Consider the following 26,271-nt stretch of genomic DNA (forward strand, 5'->3'; position numbering starts at 1 on the left):
TAGTGACAAAATGACAAATTCGAGAAATTTCGTTCAAAAATTTCAATAGATTTAAGGCAAGAGAAGTATTTTGTTCTGTTGAGTGCTCTTAATTAGTTTTTTAGTTTTTATCTTTACACTATTATAGAAATATGATGTAAATCAGAAAAATTTATATAATATTTAATATGAATTAATTTTTTTCAGTCATTTCCACTGCCTTTCTACTAAATATTTATGCCCAGGAGTACCAGCTGTCATGAGTACCTTACTAGCAAATATCAATGCATACTACGCACACACTACAGCATTATCAGCTGTATCAGCCAGTGATAGGTTCGCTGCATCCAATTTTGGCGTAAGTTTCTTTTTTTATTTTTCAATGCTGTGATTTCCACTTACCATTTGTTCTCAGTTAACTAATGGAACAAAATATTCCGCTTTAATTAAAGTGGAAGGTTGAAAGTTCTGACAACAATCTGGTTTTTTAATTGTTTTAAACATAGGTACCTCAACTCAACACAAACCCACATCTATGGATTAATGCTATATTGCTATAATGATTGTTTTGAATATAAATTTTTCAATTTCTTTTCAAATTTTGAATAATTTAAGAAACAGTGATTTGGCTCTTTACAAATTATCAAAACTTAGGTATACTTCACTTTGTTTGTTATCTCTTGTATTATTATATCATCGGATAACTGAAATATATTATAAAAAGTACGGTTTTCTTACAGAAAGAAAAATTTGTCAAATTGCTCGATCAACTGCACAACTCGTTACGTATAGATCTCTCGATGTACCGAAACAACTTCCCAGCTTCCAGTGTCGACAAATTGAAAGATTTAAAATCAACTGTAGATCTTCTCACCAGCATCACATTTTTTCGTATGAAAGTACAAGAATTAGCTTGTCCACCACGTGCTTCAACAGTAGTAAAAGATTGTGTGAAAGCGTGTTTACGATCGACGTATCAATTTTTGTTTGAAAATACTTATGAGCTGTACAATAGAGAATTCCAAGCAGATCCCAATGAACCAAAAAGAGATCCAGATGATCACGGACCTCGACTTGAAAGCGTTGATTTTTGGCATAAACTTATAGCACTAATTGTATCGGTGATTGAAGAAGATAAAAATAGTTATGGACCTGTGCTCAATCAATTTCCACAAGAATTAAATATTGGACAGGTAAAATATTATTACAATTTCAAGTACTCTTAATCACCGTAACAAAATATATTTTTTGTTGAGTAGGATTTTTTTACGAGCTTCTTCTTTGTTTTCGTTGGTCTCAATTATCATTTATATATTATTCTAGATCACAAATTGTTCATGTATAAGTGAAGAAATAATTCTATTTCCAGTTATCTGCCGCAACAATGTGGAGTCTTTTCGCCGTTGATATGAAATATGCCTTGGAAGAACACGAGCAACATAGATTATGTAAATCTTCAGCATATATGAATCTGCATTTCAAAGTGAAATGGTTGTATTCAAATTATGTGAAAGATGTGCCGCCATACAAAGGTGCTGTACCGGAGTATCCAGCTTGGTTCGAACCATTCGTCATGCAGTGGTTAAATGAGAATGATGATGTATCTTTAGAGTATTTACATGGTGCCTTCAATAGAGACAAAAAAGATTGTGTAAGTTATCAAATGAACCAAATGAACAAAGTTGATTTTTACCTCGTATAAATGTTTCCTAGTTCATACAATATCTAAAAATAACTTGCGTTTTCAGTTTCAGAAGAGTAGTGAACATGCGCTCTTCTCAAACTCGGTAGTAGACGTTTTCACACAACTTACACAGTGCTTCGACGTCGTATCTAAATTAGAATGTCCAGATCCGGAAATATGGAAGAGATACATGAAGAGATTTGCGAAAACAATAGTAAAAGTATTAATAGCGTACGCAGATATAGTGAAGAAAGAATTCCCTGAACATTTAAAAGAAGAAAGAATAGTGAGTATATGCCTGAATAACTCATATTTATTAAAGAATAATGAATAATTTTTATACAATATATCTCATTCTAGGCATGCATTTTAATGAACAATATTCAACAATTGCGGGTACAATTAGAAAAAATGTTTGAATCTATGGGTGGTGACAAACTAGAAGAAGATGCTGCTAATATACTTAAAGAGCTGCAGCAAACTCTGAATGGGAGTCTGGATGAATTAGCACAACAATTTGCTTGCAGGTATGTTATTTTCATTGGTAGTCAACTATGGAACATAGAATCTAACTTTAACAAGGCAATTCTAGACATATTTTAAGCAAAAGTACTTAGAATTTTTGTAAATTCTCCATGGTATGTACCCAATATCGTTATTGCTAAGATTTCCCACAATTTGATTTTCATATTACTATTTACTTATTGTAAATTGCTTACTTATTGTAAATTGCACAAATTTCATATAGAAAGGAGCTGAATACTACCACTATCTCAAGATGTTGTGTATAACTTTAGGATGTGGTATAAAGGATTGATACTCAGATCGGGTGAAAAATTAATATGAAGTACGACACCACCAGTTTTATTCATAATATTTATACAAATATTTCATACGAAACTACTCAAGTTACAGCTTCATGAAATATTTTAACTGTCTACTGAAAGATGTGATACGCCTGTGGATTACGAATGCCTCGTCATTTTTATACTCAATCAAAAAATAAACCATAACAGTAATTTTTCAATTGTAGACTTCTGTTTGCTAGGGATATGATAATGGAACTTTTCTGTAGATGACTGAGTGGTCATAGCTCTCAACAATCACCTCTAGCTTTATAATTTTCATTTGTAGTCTAGCGACTGCAGAGGTACTCAAAAAATAAAAGAAAAAAACTAGACATCATAGCATTCTTCTCTGGTATGATCATTATATCTAAAATTTTGTTATCAACTTCTTAAATAAATTTAAGATACAAGACAAATATATTTGGACTATGTAGAAACATATTGTTTATATTTTTTTCAGTTTAGAGCACAGAATAACAGTGAGCGTTAAGGAACTGGCTGATCTTCTACTCGCTATCAAAGGTGGAGGACAACCTGGTCAATTAAATCAACCAGCACAAAGAAACGCAGTTGCTGTTGAAGCAGACGAGGTTTTGAGGCCTCTCATGGATTTATTAGATGGTTCTCTATCATTATACGCTCAATCCTGTGAAAAAACTGTTCTTAAGAGGCTGCTGAAGGAGTTGTGGAAAATTGTTATGAGAATATTGGAGAAGACTGTGGTGTTACCTCCAATGACGGATAAGACGGTAGGTATAGATATTTTTATTGTAGTTATTATAATTAGTACAAAAAATAGTATTAATTTTTCAATTTGACTAATTTCTGTTTGGTATTCTAGATGATGTTCAAAAGTTTAACAGACAATGCCAAGAATTTGGCGGCGAACACGAAGATCGAAGATATGTCCAAACTTTTCAAGAATCATATGACTGGAAAGCAAGATGTCAAAAATGCTCTCAGCGGAGTCATGGACATATCAAAAGAAGTAGAAAAGAATTTATCTCCAAAGCAATGTGCTGTACTTGACGTAGCCTTGGATACTATTAAGCAATACTTCCATGCTGGTGGAAATGGACTGAAAAAAGCCTTCTTAGACAAGAGTCCGGAGTTACAAAGTCTCCGGTATGCTTTGTCGTTGTATACGCAAACAACTGATACGCTTATCAAGACCTTTGTTACTACGCAAATTAATGAAGGTGAGTTCTGTTCTGCATTAATTGCATTATCACGAATTACATTTTCCATCACTTGAACACTCCAATTAAAAAAAACTCGATGAAAGTTAGTTGTATAGCGGAAAAGAAAATTTCAATTACTCTCTTCTTTGTTTTTATATCATTACAAATGAAATATTCATTGTTTTGAAAAGAAAGTGAAAGGGGTATTATTTCTATATGAATGATAAGCATCGACGATTCTTAAAAAGGAATCAAATTAAAAATATAAATATTGAATTTAAATTCTTTATTTCTATGTGAAAAAAATCTACTTGATATAGATTTTTATCCATTACATTTATATTGGGTATCAGAGAAAATGAATCAACGACATTGATATTAATTGTACTTGCATCTAACCCAAAAAATTCTCCAAGTTCTATTGGATTATAAAAGAATATAGATTTCATAAACAAAATATCAATTTAAACTTTATATGTATTTTTGAGTTTTGTAATTCACTCAATAGGATTGAGGAATTCTCAGCGGCGACTAAAAAAAGGTTATATACTCTAATAAAATCGATACCAGACGACTATATCGACTAATCAAATTCCAGAGGAAGCAACATTATGTTGTAGCATACAAATACTTATAGAGAAAGAATTAGTTACATGAGGAAATTCTACCCCTGCTCAAATAATCACAGGGATGGCGGTAGATGCCTGAAAATATCACTGTATTAAGACGTACACAACGCCACGTTGTTTAGTATTTGTTTGGCAGCCATCAATAGAGAATGTTTTGAGTGAATTTGTAAACATGAAAAAAATAGGTCGTCGTTATGTGACACAATACTTTTATTTGAAAGACATCCGTTCAACCTATATAAAAACTGAGCTTGATTCTACTCTGGGTGATACTACTCCTTCGTTATAAACATTAAAATATTGGGTAGCAGAGTTTAAATGAGGTCTTATCAACTGCGAAGACCTTAAAGCGGTACTGGGTGATCGTAGAGTGCAGTACACCGCATATTAACTGAAAATTTGACCATGAGAAAGCTGTGCGAAAGATGGGTGCCGCGTTTAGCTTACAATGGAACAAAAACAGCGTTATGAAGATGTTTCAATCGAGGGTTTGACAAAAATAAAGCCGAATTTTTGCGCCCTTTTATAACTATGGATGAAACGTGGGTCCATAACTTCACATTCGAAACAAAAGAACAATCAAAACAGTGGATTGAATAGGGAAAACCGGCTCCAAAGAAGGCAATGATCATTCCATCTGCAGGCGAGGCAAGAAGAAAGTGTTATTTGATCAAGACAATACACCAGCTTACACATACGTTATTACTATGGCTAAAATTAATGTGTTGAAGCTTGAATTGCTGTCTCATACACCCCATTCGCCAGATTTAGCCCCCTCGGATCATTTTCGGTTCTCAGACTTGCAAGATTTTCAACAATGAAGAGGTGATGTAGGCAGTTATTGGCTATTTTGAGAAACTTAACTTTACTTGATGATTCTTATTATAAAACTTATTGTAGATCGCTGAGAATAGTGTATGGAGCTAAAAGGAGATAACGTTGAAAAATAAATATATTTTTTTCCACAATTTTTATGTTTTCTTTGTTGGGCCAGATACTTATACGTAAGATTTCGATACAAGTATGACAATAGCGGTTGGAATGTACTCATTATCACAGATTTAATCAATTGATTCCACAACGAACACAATGCCTATAAATTAAATTTGGAAGAACGAAAAAAGATTCAGAAAAAAAGGATAATGACTAAAAAGAAGAAATGAATAGGAGCTAAAGTTGAATCTATGAGAAGAAAGTTACCATTTGGGAAAGGAAATGAGAAAAAACTAAATAATTTGAAAAACAAAAGAATTAGGAAAGTCCTCAAATGCTCCGCTTGTAGTGGCCAGAAAAAAAACTATTTATAATCATCAACAAAGGTGATACAGAAGGTACTAATCTAACCTAACTAACCAGACGAAAAACGAACAAACCGTTATCAAAACTATTTCTGTACATTTTTACGATTACATTTACAATTACAGAGTATATTTGGTATGGAATTTTTGATATAGAGCCTTTTATTGGGCTACTAATTTGACTGTCGAGGTCACTATTTTGACTTGCAGGAAACCATTTTGAAAGACTATGAAATCAACTATTTTTGAGAGTTTGTCATGATAGGAATCCTATAGTATTGTATTCTACGCAAAACAGAAGGACTGATGTTCAAATTCAGTATACTAACAACAATATATTTTATGATACTGTTGTCTATCTAACCAATCAAACTGTCTTCTGGGTTTGAAGCATTTGTTATAATTATTAAATACCTTCACACCATATACACATTAACTCAATCCATAGGATGAAATAGTAATTAAGTGAATTTTTAGTGTCAATCTTCTTTTACAACATAGGTAAAGTATCATAAAAAATAAGCAGCTTTCATCGTGTTTTTTATGTCTAACCTAAATACTTAACTCTTCCTTCCTTACCAAAGTGCCGCTAAACAATAAACACACGATGCTGCAAAGACAACTCTCTTTACGAGACGAGTCTGAAACAGAATCTGGACTAGAAGCACTAGAGGAACCTTTGAAAGCTAAAAAGAGAAAGGGAAGCGAAAACCAGCAAGGTAGAAGTTTGACGCAAACAAATTTAAACAAATTGCTAGTTTCGAACATTTTTGCCAAACAACTTTTTAGATTTTATTCATCTTGAATGTTTACAATATATAAATACGTTCCAACGTTATTAGTGTTAGATTTATATAAGAGTCATAAAAATATTTGTCAGCATTGAAGATGAGAATCTACAAGCAAATTGAAATGATAGGCAAACAGCTAATTATGATAAAAGTTTTTGTCATTTTGTACATTTGAATAGTAGCGAAATTTTAAAATTGGATAGCTTGCTTATTGAAACACACTAAGGACTAGCTCGTAGTGAATAGAATTAGAAATTGTTCTCCATATAGTTTTATCAATGTTTTTAAAATATCGTGGTTCGCATTTGGGGTGGTGAAGTATATAAACCAATTGAAGAACATATACAGAGTGAAAATATAAAATTGTCCTATTTGTTACCCTTTATCACCTACTTGATTTGTCTTTCTCTTTATTATTTTTTTCCTTTCTTACAATTACTTGCTGTAAAAATTTTATTCAATTATTAGGTGAATAGGATAAACTATTCTATTTTCATTATCATTATTATAATAATAATGAGACCGTTTCAGATTCTCTTCACTAGACATTTATAGGTAAAACTATAACCATCTAGAAAAAAAAAAGACATTGTGTTGTATATATAGGACATACTTCTTAATTATAATAGAAAAGCACTTTTTACGTACATTTTTTAATATGCTTGATATTTAATGCAATTAATTGATGATTTTGTGGTTTTTTAAAATAACAATGTAGATTTTACTATGTAACAAATAAGTGTAGTCCCATATGATTATCACAAAACTACATTTTAATTTGGACAGTATAAATCTACGAGGGCCGTTTTTTTTTCAACCTACGATCACTCCGTGCTAAGCTGACAGAAGAAAGCGGGCATGCGCTGTAGGCGACTGCGGAGCTTTCGCACTACACACTCCGCCTTTGTTGATATTCAGGCGTCAGTCGGCGTTGTGCTACTTCATAAGTCATGATATGCGTGAATGGTGTCGAAAGTTCAAAGATGGCCGTAATGATGTGCATGATAAGGGAGCCAAGGACGCAAATCTGTCCTTTCAGATGACCTGGTTCAACGAGTTGACAGAATGGTTAAAGAAAACCGCACATTCATCATTATTGCTTTGTCTACGGAATTTTCAGAAGTTTCAAGGTCTGCTTTGTCCTCTAGGCTTCATTGGCAGCAACTTTCTTTGAAGAGAGTATTGAAAAGGTTGTCAACAGATATGACAAATGTCTCAATCTATTCGGTGATTATGTCAAAAAGTAACCGTAAGTGTACCAACATTTTGGTAATAAAATTATTATTTTATATGAACTTGTCTTTTATTTATTGTCTATCGGAGGTTGAAAAAAAAAACAGCACTCGTACATAAATTTGGTTCAACTTTTAATATAGTTTATTTACATCGGTTGTTGAATTTGGAAGTTTCAAAAATCAGCTGATAGTTCAAAATTAGATTTTTTATCCATTATTGCAGTACAGTGTTAAATTATGGTGGTTTTATTTCTTCTAGTTTTTTTTTTTTTTTTTTTTAATTTCAATTCGTATAAAATATTTACGCATTGGAACAAATAATACGATTAAGATGGAGTAGTTTCAATACATCGAAATTGCCATCAAATATGTCCATTCACAGTGTAATTCATCTAGAATGGAAATACATAATGAGTCACACTATATATTTTTTTATTTATTAACTTAAACTATAAATAACAAAAAAATACGTTCATAATATTTTGTTAACCACCCTAATTGTTTTTGATTTGTCCATATCTACACTACTTTATCTGGAATTTTGTTAAAAATATTGTCTTTATTTTTATAACCAAAATTTTCAACTTTTGAATGTTTCTAAGGCTATTACGCCATCGTCGAAAGTAACTATTACTATATAACGTTTTGCTAATTCATTCGGTTGGCATGATTGACAGTCAGAATCAATTGAAGTAGTAAGCAACTTCTGACGATGCTAACCGCACGATGTGGCCAAACCTTTTCACGTATTAGCCCAAAAAACATTCAAAAGGTAAACGACGACCACGAATGCCTTACACAATTAATTATTTGTCATTACTAATAACCTCAAAAATGTGTGGTTCGAACACTATAATTACATTACATTACATTGAAACTCTAAAAATAAGGTTCCTGGCAGTCTCAATAATTCTATGATAGCACATTTTCAAAACTTTCGGCACTAGTAGAATTCATTCATTCATTATTCTATGGGCACACTACTTTAAAACATATTATTCAAAGTTAATTTAGTTCTGCTTTACAATTTTAGTAAGCATGCATTTTTACAATTTTTACAGCTTAATTTCAACCAAAAAATGATTTTACTGATATTTCAAAAACAAATATTTTACAGATAATATCGATGGTATAGAAAGTAGTGTTGGTGAAGTTTCGATTCAAGTGGATCTTTTCACACATCCTGGAACTGGAGAGCATAAAGTTACAGTTAAAGGTAAGTCACAAAAAGCTACATTCTATTGCCAATAGGGTGGAAAGAAATGTCTGAAAAAAATTAATTAATATTTGAAAACTTATTATCGTTTATTTGAATAATATCTATTTAATAATGTTGTCAGGTAGAGAAACCCGTTAGCAAGTAAATCGCTTATAAGAAACTAACCTTCAAATAAAGTTATGTAAAACAGATTTATTATCTATGTTTCCTTTAAGATCTACATGAGCCTAATAGATAATAGCTGAAGCTTTTAAAGATGGTAAAAAGTGAAAAAAAATATATGACGAAACACACCGGTAAACGGAGAGAATATAATGAAAATCAAACGGAAAATAATTTAGGGGCGATCTGAGGTTGAAGGGGGTAAGAAACGGTTTTTCTCGATTTCCAGGAAAACTAAAAGTCCTGTGAAAAAAAATTGCATGAGTAAATTGTGGGTAATATAAAGATCTACAACTTTTGTAGTTACACTTTTTTCATATAACCTCAAAATTTATGTGAAGAATTGAAATAACCATGTTTTTGATGTTCCATTTTTATCTTTTAGAGAAATTTTTTTTTCTCAGCTTTTCTAAAACGTCAGTGGGACTTTTGTTCGTTGAAATCTCCGATGATGTAAAAATATATGGTAAATTTATTTAGAAAAGGCAATGAAACCAAAAGAGCTTTAGTCCGAAATTTTTCTTCTGTCATTATGTACAATTTTAAGATATTTATCAAAATTTCAAACTCTCTATTACTTATGTTTCTTGATGTAACATGGAATTTCAAGTTTTTCCAGTTATTAGATTGTAATTTAAATAAATAACTAGAAATTGTACAAATAATTAAAAAAAAATTTTGGATGCGAAATTTTTTACCTTTCTTCAGAAATTTTGCTATATTGATGATATTTTTTACACTACCAGAAAGTAGAGAAAAAGCTTATATTTTGACGTAAGAATGAATTAGTGTGTTTGTAATTTATTTCAAAATTTCTTCACGTATTATATTTGGAAAAAGTCAATACTGTTGTGAAAATTATTATTATTGTTGTTTCAGTTGTAGCTGCTAACGATCTGAAATGGAACCTTGTATCTGGTATGTTCCGACCATTTGTCGAAATTAATCTCATAGGACCACACTTAGCTGACAAGAAGAGGAAACACGCGACTAAATCTAAAGCTAACAATTGGTCACCCAAATATAATGAAACCTTCCATTTGTAAGTGAATATTCGGATCTTCATTCCAAGGTTTTATTTTGAATAAAACATGATTGAATAAGCCGTGTGACTAGCTAAGAAAAACACATTTTTGATTTGGTTTTATTTTAAGTAAAACATAATTGAATAAGTCGTGTGACTTACCAATAAAAATACATATTTTTGCCAGAAATCGATTTTATTCATTAATGTAATCTCCTTCAAGAGCAATATAATCATTCCAACGCTTATCTAACTTCTCGCCGTGCTTGTTGAACTATTTGTCTTTTGCCTCAAAATAGGCTCCAGTTTCAGCAATTGCTTCTTCATATGAGCTGAATTTCTTACCGGCGAGCAACTTTATGAAATCCGCGATTGCCCGGTGGTCACTGGGAGCCAGATCAACAACTCTATGTAGTGTTCACTATTGATTGAATCACCCCTTTTAGAGATTGTCGATGGGTAATATCCCACGATACTGAAGCCATAATCTTCCCAGCTGACTGTTGTACTTTTGGACGCTTCCGACGAAGTTCACCGGCTGCAGTACACTCAGTTGATGATCGTTTTGGTTCCAAAGTGACGTGGTAGATCCATGTTTCATCCATTGTCACAAATCGATACAAAAAATAAGTTAAAATGACAAACCAATAACAAATGGCTCCTGCGATGGAGTGAGAGGACGGATAACACTTTTGAAGTCATTGCTGAGTTTGTACACTATTTTTTTCATCAAGAAGCAATGATAAATTAAAACACAAAATTGTTTTGAATCCATTGTTTTGAAAATAACAAAAGCATTTGAAAGTTGTTACTTCATAAACGTCAAAGGTATTTGTCAATAGCAGAGTCATCTGTGTTTCAGTCACACGACTTATTGAGTGATGTAATAAGTCAATTGTTTGAATCGTTTCATTAATCACTTCTATTTAAGGCCACTTTTCTTTTATGTGTTGACAATATGATCCATAAAGTTTTTCCATAAAACTTTATTGTGAGTTTCCCATCACCAACATTAAATGATAGAATCTACAAATGCTCTAACTAAATACCTATAATCCTAGGTTATTAATATTTTAACACGAAAGTTCCTTTCATTTATTGGAACTACTAAGATAAAATTGTAAATATATTAATTCCAGTTTTACTTTGATGATTTATTCTATTCGTTGTTTAGTATCATTGGAAATGAAGAACAGTTGGACTGCTTCGAATTGCATATTTGTGTTAAAGACTACTATTTCGCAAGAGAGGATAGACTGGTTGGTGTGGCTGTTATGCAACTCAAAGACATTGTAGAAAAAGTATGTATACTTCCAAATAATGATATAAAAAAAAGAGTTGGTGCGAGATTATTCAAGATTTATGACACATTGTTTAACTAAAATTTCAACATCATATCAATAAGAGCATAATGAATGTATTGCCTATAGCAATAAAGCAAAATAATTTTTTTGTTTGTAACAATATAGCAGTAAGTCCCCGGTCTGACGATACGAGTCACCACGAATAACTTTTTCTTTTTCTTTCAAATAACAGCTTTCGAATTTGTAGCCTCTTCAATAATTAAGTTAAATTTTTTAAATTCATGGTTTGAGTAGGTTTTTTGATCGGAAAAATTATCGTTGAGGCAAAGGCATGGATTGAAAAATGTTATGGTGAGTGGAGTTTCATTATGAGTGTACAAATTCACATGATAAGGACATCCAAAAGAGACCGTGAAACCAGAAAACATAAAAAAAGTGCTGGAAATCGTTATGAAGAACAAAGTGATACTGAAGGTTATGGTATGCAGCAAGAATACATCATATGAAGTTCTTACTTCTATCCAAATGGCGTTTCCACATATAATAGAACAAACGCAGTCCTAAATGATTATCTACAGTATGGGATACGGGACTCTAAACGAAACAAAGCATAAATCCATAGTAAAATTTAATAAATTGAACTTGGAATTGCGTCCTCACCCACCATTTTCTCCAAATTTAGTCCCACATAAAACTTTGGATGTGAATAGCCTAGAAGAAAACAATTTTGATAAATTGAACAAAATTTTCTTGAAAACATTTTTTCGTTGCTAGACCAGGGACTTACATTTTCGTATCTCAATATTATTTTTATCTTAAAAGAAACGTTTTAACGAGTGTTTGGGTTTTGTAGGGCTCGTGTGCGTGTTGGCTGTCATTGGGAAAAAGAATCCAAATGGATGAAACCGGCTGGACTATTTTAAGAATTTTATCTCAACGCACAAACGACGAAGTAGCTAAAGAATTTGTCAAACTTAAATCAGACATTCGACAAGAAAATCCTCTTCCAAACCAGTAAACTGAAAATTTAGTAACACCGATAAAACTGTGTTTGTTTAAAAACAGTGTGTTCATACCCAAAAGTGTATAGAAATATATATGGACCGTCCTTAAGTGAACTCCACGCAGTGTAGGCTATTTTCCAGATATTTCTAGATGTTTTTTAAGGATATATTTTATACAATAACCATTAAAAACAATTTTCTTTTTCTAGACAATTCATTTGGTTGAAGGCTGAAGGATAAATTGAAGCAATATTCACATAATGTTCCAAAATTTTCTTACATTCACAAGTTTTAAAATAGAAAATCATCTGAAGAAGTCTAAACGTAAATAGACTTGAGGGATCAATTGCTTAAATTTTTTTCAAATGAACATATTTTATTTTTCTTTAATTACTCTATTACGAAACAAAATAAAACATTGTATACTTTTCAGTGGTTATATAAAAACAAAAATGGTTTGTATAAAAAGTATCCTTATTAATAACATTTGTATATGTGCGAAAAGCCTAAACTGGAAATGCTTATAACTACATTCTAATTTAACAATATTCAATGTGCCTCCCAACTTGTACATTCAACAATAATTAAAACAAACTTTACTTAAGCCAGTACATAAACGTGTATCATCCTATTTCATTATCATACTAAGAAATTGTAAAAAGTTCGCAATAAGGAGCATAATTTTGACATTTTTCTCATTAAAGAATCGTCATCACTAATCAACAGTTCAGCAGTTGAAAATCGGATATTAGTGCATTTGAATAGAAACAACCATATATGATTTTTAAAATTAGATTTTTTCAAAATTAAAAAATTTATACTATTTAAAACTGCTGAGTAATTTCTATTTTTTTAGCACGTTCAAGATAACTTAATCCCTGATATATTTCCAATGTGCTTAATTTTTTCTCATTCTTTTAATGTGTTTTCTAGCGTTCTTATCAAAAATCATTTTTTGTTATATATCTAGAGCTTTTACCCTACCTATTCTTGTTAGGTTTATATAAAGTGGACTGAAAAGTTCGTAGGCTGACACGTGATATTAAATCCATATGACTTTCGAAGCGAAATGACCACCGAGGACGATGCACGCCCATAAAAGAAAGCCACCAACGAAAACATCCAAAAAGTTCACAAAACAATGTCAGATACCCGTAAATTGAAGATGATTGAGATAGCTAGGACCTTAAAGATATCCAAGAAACAAAAGTGGATGCCGCGCGAGCTCACTATCGACCAAATCAATAACTAATTGATGATTCTAAACAGTTTTTGGAACTGATTAATTTCACATTATACTCCAATCGACATCAGCCCAGTTGACTGCAAGTGATTATCTTAAAAAGATAAAAACCATAAATAAAGAATAAAGTCAACAAGAGAATGCATCGTGTCACCAATCGATAAAAATCACGGCAAACATTTTATGAATTGGGCTTCGAATTGCTTTCTGATCCACTGTATTCTACCGATCTCACCTCCCGTGACATGTTTCTCTTCTTGGACATCAAAAGGATACTTGTTGGAGAGAAATGTCGTGTTGATGAAGAGGTTATCGCTTGAACTGAATCCTATTTTTACTGATATTGATTTCTATATAATACTGTTGGTTATTGGTGAACAATTCATCTTACAAATATATACTTATATATACACTGTGTCCAATTAAGTAATTTTTTAAATTCTTAGTTTTTATAAAAATGTCATTGTTTTTAAAAATGGTGCATGGTCTAAAATTTGAAATATATAGCGTATATAAGATTTATCAAAAATTTGAATTTAGCTCTTCATTTTTGAGAATATTGACGATTTTTTATCGTTTATCGGAAACTTTACTAATACATCATTTTTCCATGGCAGATGGATAATACTGGATATCTGACAGTAGTGTTTTTCTTATGATCAACTTTTGTAATAACACTTGTCTTTAGTTCACCGTAGAAAGGACGAAAAGAAGATTATTATCTTATGTTATAGCATGAGATGTCATAAGATCGAATCTTTTTTGAAAATAGAGTTAAGTTAAATGAGATAGAAAAAAATGTTACCGTCCAATAGGTTTTGGGACACACTAGACTGGAGAGAAATGAAATCACAGACAAACTTGCCAAAGTAGTACATCCTTTTGAAAAGGATGTACATATAAACTGGAAAACTGTAAACAAAAAAGATCTGAGTAGAAATAATTTTTGGAGCATTGCAATGGATCTTTGTGCACATTCTCTCAAAATGCGAAAGAATACGAAGCTACAAAGTATTACACCTGGGGGCGTATGAAATATTAACTAAAGATGTTAAGCAGCTATATCTATCTCACATTCTTAACTTCCTAAAAGAAGTGGGATTAATCGATCACCTGTGCACATTGAATATCCTTCAGTGCAGTAAGCAGTGGTCTGAATCGCATAAGTAGCTACAATAATACTTATCAATATTCACAAAAATATACTTCACTCCTGAGGAGAATGTAAATAATTCACAAACTTGTTTATATAAAATATTGTTTTCAAGTTTTAGACCGTGCAGAGGTTCTAATAAAGATTTTTTTATGTCATAAAACAAAAAATAAAAGATTTCTGACTTGATTGGAGACACTGTATAAACTTGAAATGTGATTCAAATATAGTATAAGAAAAAATAGTTAGGTATGTTTACATCATAGATATTTTTATGCATTTAGTAAAATATGGGTTATCACGAACACATGCATTTTGAGTTGATTTCTATCATCTCTATTCAAATATCTTCCTCTTCATGCACAGAAATAGTATAATGTATTTTTAGTTCTCACAACTATATTGGTAAAGAAGACAAATGAATTATTTCATGAAATTCACATTCAGTAAATCTTTTATCATTTAACACTTCAACCCCGTTATCTGCTACTCCAAATCTCGTCTGAAATAGAGAATTGGGACCAAAAAATGGAAGTAATAATACATTGTTTTACCATCTTTGCTATTTTCTCAAATAATAAAGTGTATATATTTATTTAAATTGGAAAATATAGTTCACGCAATGCACGATGAATTACCTTTTTGGTTATAACGTTCTCTTGTAGCAATTTCCGAAGTATTAATATTATTTTTCTCGTTGTAATTATAATAATGGTAATTATAATAATGGAACATTATTATAATTAGTCTGAACACACTAGTTTTAGAAACGTTTCTCAAATTAATACGAATATTCATATTTTGTCCCTCAAATACATTTTTGATCATTTTTTTTTCTACTGGTATTTTAATTGTAACGTTTTCTTCACTCACTCATATTAGAAACAATTCTGGTCTTTGATTTATAAAATACCAATAATCACGCCTAAGATTTGACCCTTCTTATCAATGGCGTTACTACTAATAACGACGTTTTAGGCACAATTCTACAACTTATGGTAAAACAGGCGTTTAAACTAAAATTCAAACTCTGGATTATACTTTAGGTTAAACCAAAATTAAACAATGCAGGTCATAGTTGAACCCCAATTTTTTTTAGCCTCGCCGAAATATATCTCAGACTTTATATTTCCATATTCTACAGTGCCATTAAGTTAATCGACAATGTTGATAATTTCTTCATCATCATTATGAAATATGAAGTGAACATCTTCAGTCATGTTAGCAAAACCAAAATCATTTAATCAAGGTATGGACGGTAAAGAGAAGAAGAAGTATCTCTTATCGGAGAAAACTAGAAAATTTCTACTGTATTACATCTATAACAGCTCAAAAACTCGCGGTAGTGTATAAAAAGGGGTTTGATATGTATGTAGCAATTGTAGATGAATGTTTTGATAAGTTGACTAAAATGAAATAAAATAATTATGAGAAAACATGCACAAAGAATAATTTTATTAATTAGCGAATTGGAATTCTCAATGTCATATTAGACTTAAGTTCAAACTACCCAGAGCCCGCTGGTAATTTTAAAACAAAGTTTGTCGGTAAACGCCATCTATAAAACGCAAAAAGGCCAAAATCTGACGTTTAAATTGACGTTTACAAGGCTTAAACGTTACTTGTAAAATTTCAACTCAATCCGAGACGATCTGTATTCCATTCTGCTTTGAACTCTCAATTGCTTCCTAGAAATAACACTTCAAAAAACTTCCAGACTGGTGCTGGTGATAAAATGGTTTTGATATGTATGTAGTAATTGTAGATAAATGTTATGCCAAGTTGAAAAATATAACCTAAAAGAATGATGAGAAAACTTGCACCAAGAATGATTTATTTCATATTTTCTCATTAATAATAAATAATTGGAGCTTTCTTTCAAATTTACCCTTATATAACGCATTTCGATAGGCACTTTTCATTTACACCGATTAAAACCGAAAACAATAAAAATTTGAAATAACTAATATGATATTTTCAGTGTCTAGACTAAAGTTTAAATTACCCCCAGAACGTTGGTAACGTTTAAAGCGAAATTTTTCGATAAACGCCATCAATAAAGTGTAAAAAAGTCGTTAGGGCTTAAACGTCACTTATAAAATTGCCCTTTAATCACTGACGACAGTGTTGATTTATCTGTATTCCATAGTGCTCTGAACTCTTAATTGCTTCTAAGATATATAAAAATTTTAAAAAAAGACCTGTTAACTTGTGGAAAATAGAAAAGAATTTTTTTGTAAATTTGTTATAAATCAAAGTGATTTTGTAACAACCTACTAATTTGGTTTCCTAATATAACTGCTTCCGTACGTATTAAAAAATCCATTATATAAAAAACTTTTCATGTCTTCTTTACTGAATCTTACTCATAAACAAATTATATATTTACACATTAATATGTCTTAATAATACTTATCTAAAATCGAGCCTTATATACTTATCCATTCGTATTTCTTACAAAAAAATCTTCGCTTTTACTAATAATGGTGAAAAACTATATCTGTTGCATTTTCACTGTGATAGTAGTACAGTGTATATCATGTCATCTGTGTTGTACTTATATTATAATTAAAAAAAAATAATTCGGCGATATGACAGCTTTTTCTATAGTCGAATACAAGTATATGAACAGTACTTTTTCGTTTGAAATTATTCGATATTTAATATAGAAATTAATAGTTTTCAAAATTATTGGAAATTCACAAAAATGGCCAGAAAACATGAGCACAGCAGCGAATTTGTGGCTTAATTGTGAAAAATTGTCTCAAATAAAAATTTTTGTATACGTTATCAAATAATATTTTAATTGTATCACTTTGTATCTATAGTTTTTTCTGACTGAATATGGTGATACTAAATCCACTGAACGTAAGAGAATTACTTTAATGAAGAATGTTGATTTTGAGGACACAAATAAACCGCGATTTTTTTAAACATTACGTATTCTGACAGAATTTCTCATATTTCCAAGTCTCTAGTACCAGTGGCGAATTCTTCATAAATGCAACGCATTCACTGCATGAGTAAGAATAACACGTATTACATTAAAAATCTACTATTTATTTATTATCAATATTTTTTATTCATATAGGTAATATGTGCCACATAATCCCATAATCGGTATCAAAATACGGAAATACTAAATTTCAAATTACTGCATGCATGAGTATATGTGCATTCAATCACAACAGATACGGCTAATAGATTTTTTAATTGTACAAATTAACGACAAGTTTCAAGATCTAAAGATATTAAATTTCTCACAACTTCTTGAACTATCAAAATTTGAAAAATTTGGTAATTGCTTTCATGACAATCTGCTAAACGGTCTGAAATTAGTTTATCCAAAGCATTTTGATTTTGTCTGCCTTAAGTCAGAATTAAATGTTCTATATAAAACTAAAATCTTCAAATCTAATGAGATTTCCGAGCTAGCACTAATGTCAATTGCAAAAAGCATACTATTCTCACTGAAACAAAAGAAAGAGTTTTATAACCATGTCATTGCTAAGTTTTGTGAAAAAAACTAAAAGAGTGGATTTTAATTTTAAATAAATAATATTTTGATAGAGAGGGCTGTTTGTTTTTAACAATTTTGAACGATTTTTAGGCGAAAATTGCACCCCCTGTCGAAATAAAAGTCCGCCTCCTGCGGACTCGCGCTTTTCTATATTATTATTACCCCTTAGTGCGTGCCTAAAGCAAAAATCCACGCAACGCCACTGTATCGTACATCGACTTTTAAGGATACAGTGGAAACTCGATTAACCGGACTAATTGTTGTCGTTAGGGATTCGGATAATCGAAAGTCCGGATAATCGAATATATGGAGGAAAACGGGTTTTGTGGAATAAAATAAGTTTAATAATAGTAATATTCATTAATAAATAATAATATAATCAATCAAAAGTAATAATAATTTAATAAGTTTAAGTTGGCTTAAAATATTTGGTAATTGGCATTTGACGTAAGCGACTTATTCTCTTCATTGCTGCTATATCACAATTTCGTTTGAGCTGTAGTAAACTATCAGTATCACTCTCTGTTTGTTCTACATCATTTTCCACGTCTAGATTTTCTCCTATTTCATCTTCTTGTATTTCCTGCTGTTCATCGATCTGCAATATGTTTTCTACGATTTCGGCATCCGACAAAATCTGAAATCCTTGATCATTATTGTCACAAGTAACCCACTGTTTGATATCTTATATTTTGTAACTTATCTCAATACTACTAAATTATTTAATTGGTCGCAGTTGATAGCCCGGATAATCGCGAATCCGTATAACTGAGGGCCGGATAATAGAATTTCTACTGTATTTCGGTTGATAGTCCGGATAATCGCGAATCCGTATAACTGAGGGCCGGATAATCGAATTTCTACTGTATTTCGGTTGATAGTCCGGATAATCGCGAATCCGTATAACTGAGGGCCGGATAATCGAATTTCTACTCTATTTCGGTTGATAGTCCGGATAATCGCGAATCCGTATAACTGAGGGCCGGATAATCGAATTTCTACTGTATTTCGGTTGATAGCCCGGATAATCGCGAATCCGTATAACTGAGGGCCGGATAATCGAATTTCTACTCTATTTCGGTTGATAGTCCGGATAATCGCGAATCCGTATAACTGAGGGCCGGATAATAGAATTTCTACTGTATTTCGGTTGATAGTCCGGATAATCGCGAATCCGTATAACTGAGGGCCGGATAATCGAATTTCTACTGTATTTCGTCCAACTGACAGTATAAAAAAGAAGGTCATATATAATAATCTGATGGTTTTGTGTGAAATAGTTTGGTTAGGTTAGTTAAAATAATAATTGGACAAATTCAGGATTCATTCCTAACCGTATATTTACAGTTTTAAAAAAATTTGGTTTCAAAACTATATTGCTTCACTCCATTATGCTGCTAGAATTATAGAATACGTGACAACTGTATTTCCGCAGATATGGGTTGGACGAGATGGTTATATTGTGTAGCCGTAAAGATCACTAGACCTATTTCCACTGTAATTTTTTCTCTAAAGCTATTTGAATTCAATTTAGATTGAAGATTTGCCCCAAAATCTCTAGTAATCAGAATCAAGATACAAAATATAGCGCGTGAAATATTTCAAAATTCGTTAAGGTCATTTGTTGACAGATTAGGATACTGTGTGGCAGCTGAAGGTTTTCACTTTGAACAAACATTGTAAATAAATGTCGAATTTTCTCTCGTTTATTATAAGTTTTGTATTAAGTATTCCATTTTACTAAATCTACATACACAAAAATATTCGAAAAAATTCATTTTTATGCAGTTTTTCATAAAAGTTATAATTGATCCACAAATTCGTTGCTCCGTCCATTATGCCTGACCCTGTTTAACGAATTAATTTATTGATGGATTTGACTTTTCTTTTATTATAAATTATGTAAATATTGTATAAAAAATTTATGTATGGAAAAGTACTGTTCTCTGATTCATAGTTCCTGTCACCAATTTTATTGTATAATCTTGAAAATGTATTCACATTGTAATATTTTTCATACTTGTCCCATTGATTTAAGACAATACTTTTCTTTTTAGAATAGTCTACATTATAGCTTATCCCATGGGTATGTTTGATAAATAAAGTGGTACATTAATCATTTGGTTGGAACTACCATGTCCTTTTCACCTATTACATATTATAATAAGATCTGACCTAGCCTAACTCATTTGTTAAATGTCAAGATGAACATACGGGATCACACCCAGTCAGCTCAAGGGTACCACAAGGAACTATACTTGGACCTATACTCGATCTAATTTATACTTTTGTTACGCAAGCCGAGAGAAAAACAGAAATAGCAACTTAAATAAGTCATAACACTAAAATCCTCCAAAGGTTTCAGAATAAAGCTCTTAGAAGTATTGTACTATGTTACGTACCCAATTCCATCATTGAAAGATGACTTGATGTCCTATTAAGTCAAATTGTTCTTTAAAATCCTAAATATTCGTTCTAGTACAAAGTAACAGTTTATTCTTCATATCCTCGCATCTAAAAACCAATTTTTCTCCTTAACTATTTTAATATCCACTACTCAAATACACCAATGGGATCACGTAGCTAAATGTCTAACTCGACATAATGTAAATTTGAAAAATTCTTCAAAACTCTACTGTAACATTTCTGAAAGACGCTGTAGGTAAAAAATGTTTTTTTAATATTATTTTACTCTAAAATGAACTATTGTTGATGTAGTTGTTATTAATTTTATTGAAAGTGGAAGAATCTGGTGGAGAAACTACACTTTGATATTATGTTCCTTTATTTCATATATTTTCTGAAGACGAAAAGTGTAAAACAACCTACAACCATCAAATAATTCCGATTAAGGCCTGTTTGTCCCACCAAAACGTTTTGTAATGGTACCACCAACGTAATCTAAGAATGGACAATAGTTACATTGTGATTTGTCACGTAACAACTATGGAGTGGAAATTTCCTTTCTTCTTTACTAATTGTCGAGCTACATTTTCTAGTCAAATAATCTGGCCAGTCACTTAACTTTTAAATTTGTAATTCAACCGTTAGTTTGTTTTCTATTTTAAGATCCAAAAATAATTCTTTCAAAGCTATACAAAATATATTCTCAGCTTTTCAGTCACTTCCGAGTTTATAAATAAATAATATCATGGACATTCATTTTCGTTATCTTTTTATATGGTAGTAAGTATTAAAAAGCTACTTTTATACCATCTATGACCTAATTGAATGGACTATCTACCATTTTGTGCTACCTATCTTTTTTCCACGACATATTTATATACATAATTGAACATAAAAATAAAATGCTCAGCTCAAACAAATATTGATCAAAAAGTTCTCGTTCTAGTAAAAAAAAACCTGTTTTTTAGACAAATATTCATAGTTTTATGTGAGATACAAACAGTTTGAGGGTTTTATATAATTTATATTCAAAATGTACTTCTGTTCTAGCTATTATTTCTTCATATGATCAATTTTTTTCCTGTAGCATTGTTTTACTCTAAAAACAACCAATCGTCACCATAAACATGACCTTATTAATATTGCAATTGGAAGTTTAAAATTTGGAAACTGTCATTCGAAAATGTAAAATCTCCACCAAATTCAATAAAAGAAAATTAAGTGTGTGTTTATTTGGAAACTTTTTGTAAATATCGTGTTGAAATGGGGCCAGCCTTCATTTTGTTAGTAAACCCCTTGTAAAATATATTAACTATGTTATTATTATATCATTAAAGTTGAATATTCATTCATTTGTTTGCTAAAACTTCAGAATGTACATATCATATATTCAGTTTTCAGGTCATGTAACTAATATTTATATCCTAGTCGCAAAAGCTGAGAATCACCCCACTTTTTGAGTACTCCCTCTACAGAAAAATATAGAAAGCAATACATGTGCTATCTATATTGTGTTAAGCGATACAACAAAAATGTTTTCAAGCCAGTATTTCATTTTGTCATAATTTACATGCTTTAAAAATCTGAAGCAGTTCTAGTCCAATTTACATCATGATTTTAAAATGTTATACCCTGCATCCAAACAAAACGTAAGTCGTTTAGAGGAGAATATAGATATTTTTAGTACTTACATTGTTTTCAAGGTGTATATGTATTTAAGTTGAAACTTTGTTTCAAAATAAACTCAAGATTATACCAGATTAGTTGTTTGGGTATGATGTCATCGATTAACCTCTTAACGTATAGTTTAACTGAAAAAACTGGTCCAAAAAATCAATTGGCCTGTTTAGCGCGCTCGAAATAACTCGAGCATAAAAGTTAAGAATTTACAGTTTTATCATGCTAGCGGTTTGCGAGCGCTTGCGAGGCAAATCGGGCGCGCAACGAATGCGTCGCGAACATGCCGCGCTTACGCTGCGAGGACATGAGTATGATAAAGCCCTTCATGTGTGTCTGACTCCCAGTATATCTCTTTTTCTGTTATCTCCTTTCCGTTTTGTGTTATTTTCATCTTGAAGTACTTGTGTTCCTCGCAGTGTTTTATTTGTCCCCGAACTTTTCACTTCTCATTAATGTGTGGTTTTCTATCCTGATTTCTCGAAATACTTTTTATATGTACTACACTGTGAAAAAATTTGTGTTCAACTCAACGACGTAGCTAAAAATTTTGAGCCCTTGTGCAGAGATCCTCTGTGGCCCCCTCTGTAAGTGTCAAAGTATAATCTAATTATTGTTTTAAAAATACCAAAAGATTCTTCTAGGAAAAATTATTGAAATAAAATAAAAATTACGTTTCAAACCTCTTTATAAACTTGAATTGCAAACAAATAGGAACAAATAATATCACTTTTTAAAAATGACAAAAATATATAAACTAAAAAAGTGTCCTCTTAGCCTTTGAGTTCGTAAAACTATTTTTGATGTCCTTTAAATCTAGTGACTATGTAAGTTTATGTTCAATGGCAATCAGCGACAGGCTGCAAAGTCGTTCTTTACCTGTATTTGCCCTTAAATAATGTTTTATTATCTTCAACTTACTAAACGTTCTTTTAATATTAACCACCATTACTGGTAAGGTAAAAAATAGAAGAAATACCGTATAGACTTCTACAAAATCGCTTTCCATAAATCCATACTTGTCCATTGGCAAACCAACATTTTTTCGTAATTTCGGGCTTAATCAAGTTTGCCATTTGTACAAACTGGTTTGTAAAACAAACCGAGATAATATTCGGGTATTTCAGACAAAGTCTGTTACATTTTTCTTTTAGTTCTTCATTCCAACAAAAACTTTGGTTCTAAAAAATTAAAATTATTCTGCAATGTACGCATTGTTGTTGAATTATGCAGTCAATTACAAAATTGAATGAGTTGATTTTAAACGCTCTTCCCTAGTTTCGAAGTTTTCAACTTTCAACTGTATCATAGCATTCACAGAATGATGGTCAAAACGGTTTTTTCTATTTGACTTTCAATATTCAATAATTATAAGATGAAAATAAAGATTATTTTTGTATTTTGATATTCTAATTTTTTACAACTTCACTCAAAGTTACATAGTCTGAAAACATATCACTATTTCTTGCTATTATCATTAAAACTGTACAAAATGATAACTATCCATTAGCTACTGATATAAAAGAAATTTTTATTTTAATAAGCGATTACTAGATTTTTTATTATTAAAAAACATTGATTGGAATTTTTTGTGATAAGCTTATCATTATTGTAAGAAAATAAATATATATGTAAGTGCATTGAAATCTGTTTAACTAAAATCGCCATCTCTCATTTTATATAGAATATATTGGAAGAAAGTTAAATTTCATATAATAGTATTGAAAATTGGTATGGACAGACGACAAAACAGATGACAGCCTTTTAAGAGCTTCAAATGATAAAGTTCTCTGCTATTTTCTATTTTTAATCATTACTGATTTTGCTTTGTGCATCAAACTTTTCAACAATTTTTTATACTTACTCCTTAACTTCGTATCCAATTCCACGTCCATTTAACATTATCACATTTAATCATTTTCCTCTCCTTTTTTTTCATAAAAGCAGATTCTTCGATTTCAAAATTAACTTAATCCATATTATATAAATATGTTACTCAACAATAAAAATAAAATGAACGATTCTGAATGAACAGAGTTCAAAACCATTTTTCTATTTTCTATATAAGGTAATGAAGTTTATTAACAACAATTTTCGTTTGTTTATTAGTATTAATACCGCGTTTAAATGTTTACTTAAATGGTGCTATAACTGTTTTTGTAATTATAATATAAACACCCAGTATACAGACATTTTTTGTGAGAAACTTTCTATGTAACGATCGACTTTTTCATATGTATATTTAAATGAATTTCATGGATGTATCAATTCATCTTTTAAATGTAACTTCCCTTCAGTATAATGCAAACAAAATACAAAAAAATTCGATGTTAATAAATTCCCTTTTACTTTTTTAATATCAAATGATGTAAAATATTCATCAATATGTGAATATTAATTTTAGTGCTCTCTTCTAAGATCTAATATTACAAAGTATGAACTGTTATCTGTTAAACTGTAAATTGTAGATTACTGGATGCCTTTGGGAACTGACGAATAATAAAAATTGACCAAAGAAAATATGTTTTTGTTCACCTTTCCTGCAGGAACTACTTCAAAACTTCTTGATTGCCCAAAATAGACATACATCTTTTAGAAGCCCTACCTCTAGGTATTATATGGAAAATTTCCATCAGTGTTCATATCAGACAATCTGCTATTATGATAATCAGATGAGAAACTTATCTACTATAGCCTATGCTAATGTAGTGCTTTCATTTCCAAATCCTTGATCACTGTTAGCAGATTGATAACTAGACTTTTCAAGTAAAACGCACATGCGAAACTCCTGAAAATTTGTTTGAGTATAGAAAATAGGGATGCGTAAAACTCAACCACATACTTGGACTTTTTAAGAACATCCCGGAGTATAATCGAGCTGTCATTAGGAGTTGTAACATCTGTAATATAAAAAATATGCTAAGAAAAGCAAAACAAATTTTTCAAATTCGAAACATGATTCTGAAGGAAACTATCTTATAGTCAAGGTTTACGAAAAAGCTGTTTCGAAATCATGTGGCCAAAGTGCTTAGAAAGTTTCACAATGGCTACAGAGTAAATTTTTTGAAACCTCATGTGATTTTAAATCGATTCAGTGTAAATGAGAATGACCAAGCCTTTGTGCAATTTGCAGATTTTTATTTGAACTTTCTCGTCCTATCATTGAAACTTGATAAAGATCTGAAGATATTATTTTTAACGTTAATATTAGCACACTTGCTGTACACTAATCAAAAGTGTCTTCTTTAAAACATTAAAATGAACTATTCGAGGATGGTCCCAGAAGTACCAGAAGTTTGGGTTTTCGGATACGATCTTTTCAACTAAAAAATTTTCAAAGATGGCCGACTTCCGGTAGAACTGGACTGTAACTTTGTTATTTTAAATAGAACAACCTATATATTAATTCATTTTTGAAATCTAAGTAAAATTTTAGTATACTAAGAACTTTTTTCGAAAAATGCATACTTTCTGAATTATTATTCTGTTTGTAAGAAATTTGACCATTGCAGACCCTTATAAATAATTTTTTTACGAAGATACCCTTAAAGATATGAAAATGGTTTCTACTCAGTTGCTTCAAGCAAGGTCAGACGTATTTGAATTTATGTTGAGAAATTTTTCATTCTATACAGGGTGTGTATAAAAAGTGTTCAAATTTTAACTTCATAAATGTCAAATTTCCTTATTTTTTTTAATATAACCACACGGTTTTTTTTCTATTTTAATGCATTCAGAGATAAAAAATAAGAAAAATTCATGTATACTTTCATATACCTAAACCTTACCGTTATCCAGATATAAAATGCTTTCTGTAAATTTTTAGAGATGCAGGTGTGGCCTAAATTTTATTTTGACCCGCTGATACAAGCACTAAGAAATGAAAAAGTATTTTTCTTTATCTTGTCAAGGTG

At 30.9% G+C, this 26,271-nt stretch overlaps 1 protein-coding gene across 1 annotated transcript in view; it reads left to right on the forward strand.

The window, feature by feature from the left end:
- The window catches only part of LOC130899758 (protein unc-13 homolog A), a 179,597-nt gene extending 154,720 nt beyond the window's left edge, over positions 1 to 24,877 (forward strand). Inside the window, exons 14-25 of the mRNA XM_057809940.1 lie at positions 187 to 337; positions 720 to 1,172; positions 1,349 to 1,630; positions 1,728 to 1,949; positions 2,024 to 2,190; positions 2,972 to 3,260; positions 3,353 to 3,710; positions 6,204 to 6,338; positions 8,763 to 8,861; positions 9,906 to 10,068; positions 11,225 to 11,351; positions 12,208 to 24,877. Of these exons, the coding sequence (XP_057665923.1) occupies positions 187 to 337; positions 720 to 1,172; positions 1,349 to 1,630; positions 1,728 to 1,949; positions 2,024 to 2,190; positions 2,972 to 3,260; positions 3,353 to 3,710; positions 6,204 to 6,338; positions 8,763 to 8,861; positions 9,906 to 10,068; positions 11,225 to 11,351; positions 12,208 to 12,372 (2,611 nt within the window). The 3' untranslated portion in view covers positions 12,373 to 24,877. The remainder of the gene's footprint in view (positions 1 to 186; positions 338 to 719; positions 1,173 to 1,348; positions 1,631 to 1,727; positions 1,950 to 2,023; positions 2,191 to 2,971; positions 3,261 to 3,352; positions 3,711 to 6,203; positions 6,339 to 8,762; positions 8,862 to 9,905; positions 10,069 to 11,224; positions 11,352 to 12,207) is intronic.
- The last annotated feature ends 1,394 nt before the right edge of the window (positions 24,878 to 26,271 follow it).

This window comes from Diorhabda carinulata, chromosome 11, assembly GCF_026250575.1.
Source record: "Diorhabda carinulata isolate Delta chromosome 11, icDioCari1.1, whole genome shotgun sequence".
Taxonomy (NCBI): Eukaryota; Metazoa; Arthropoda; class Insecta; order Coleoptera; family Chrysomelidae; genus Diorhabda; species Diorhabda carinulata.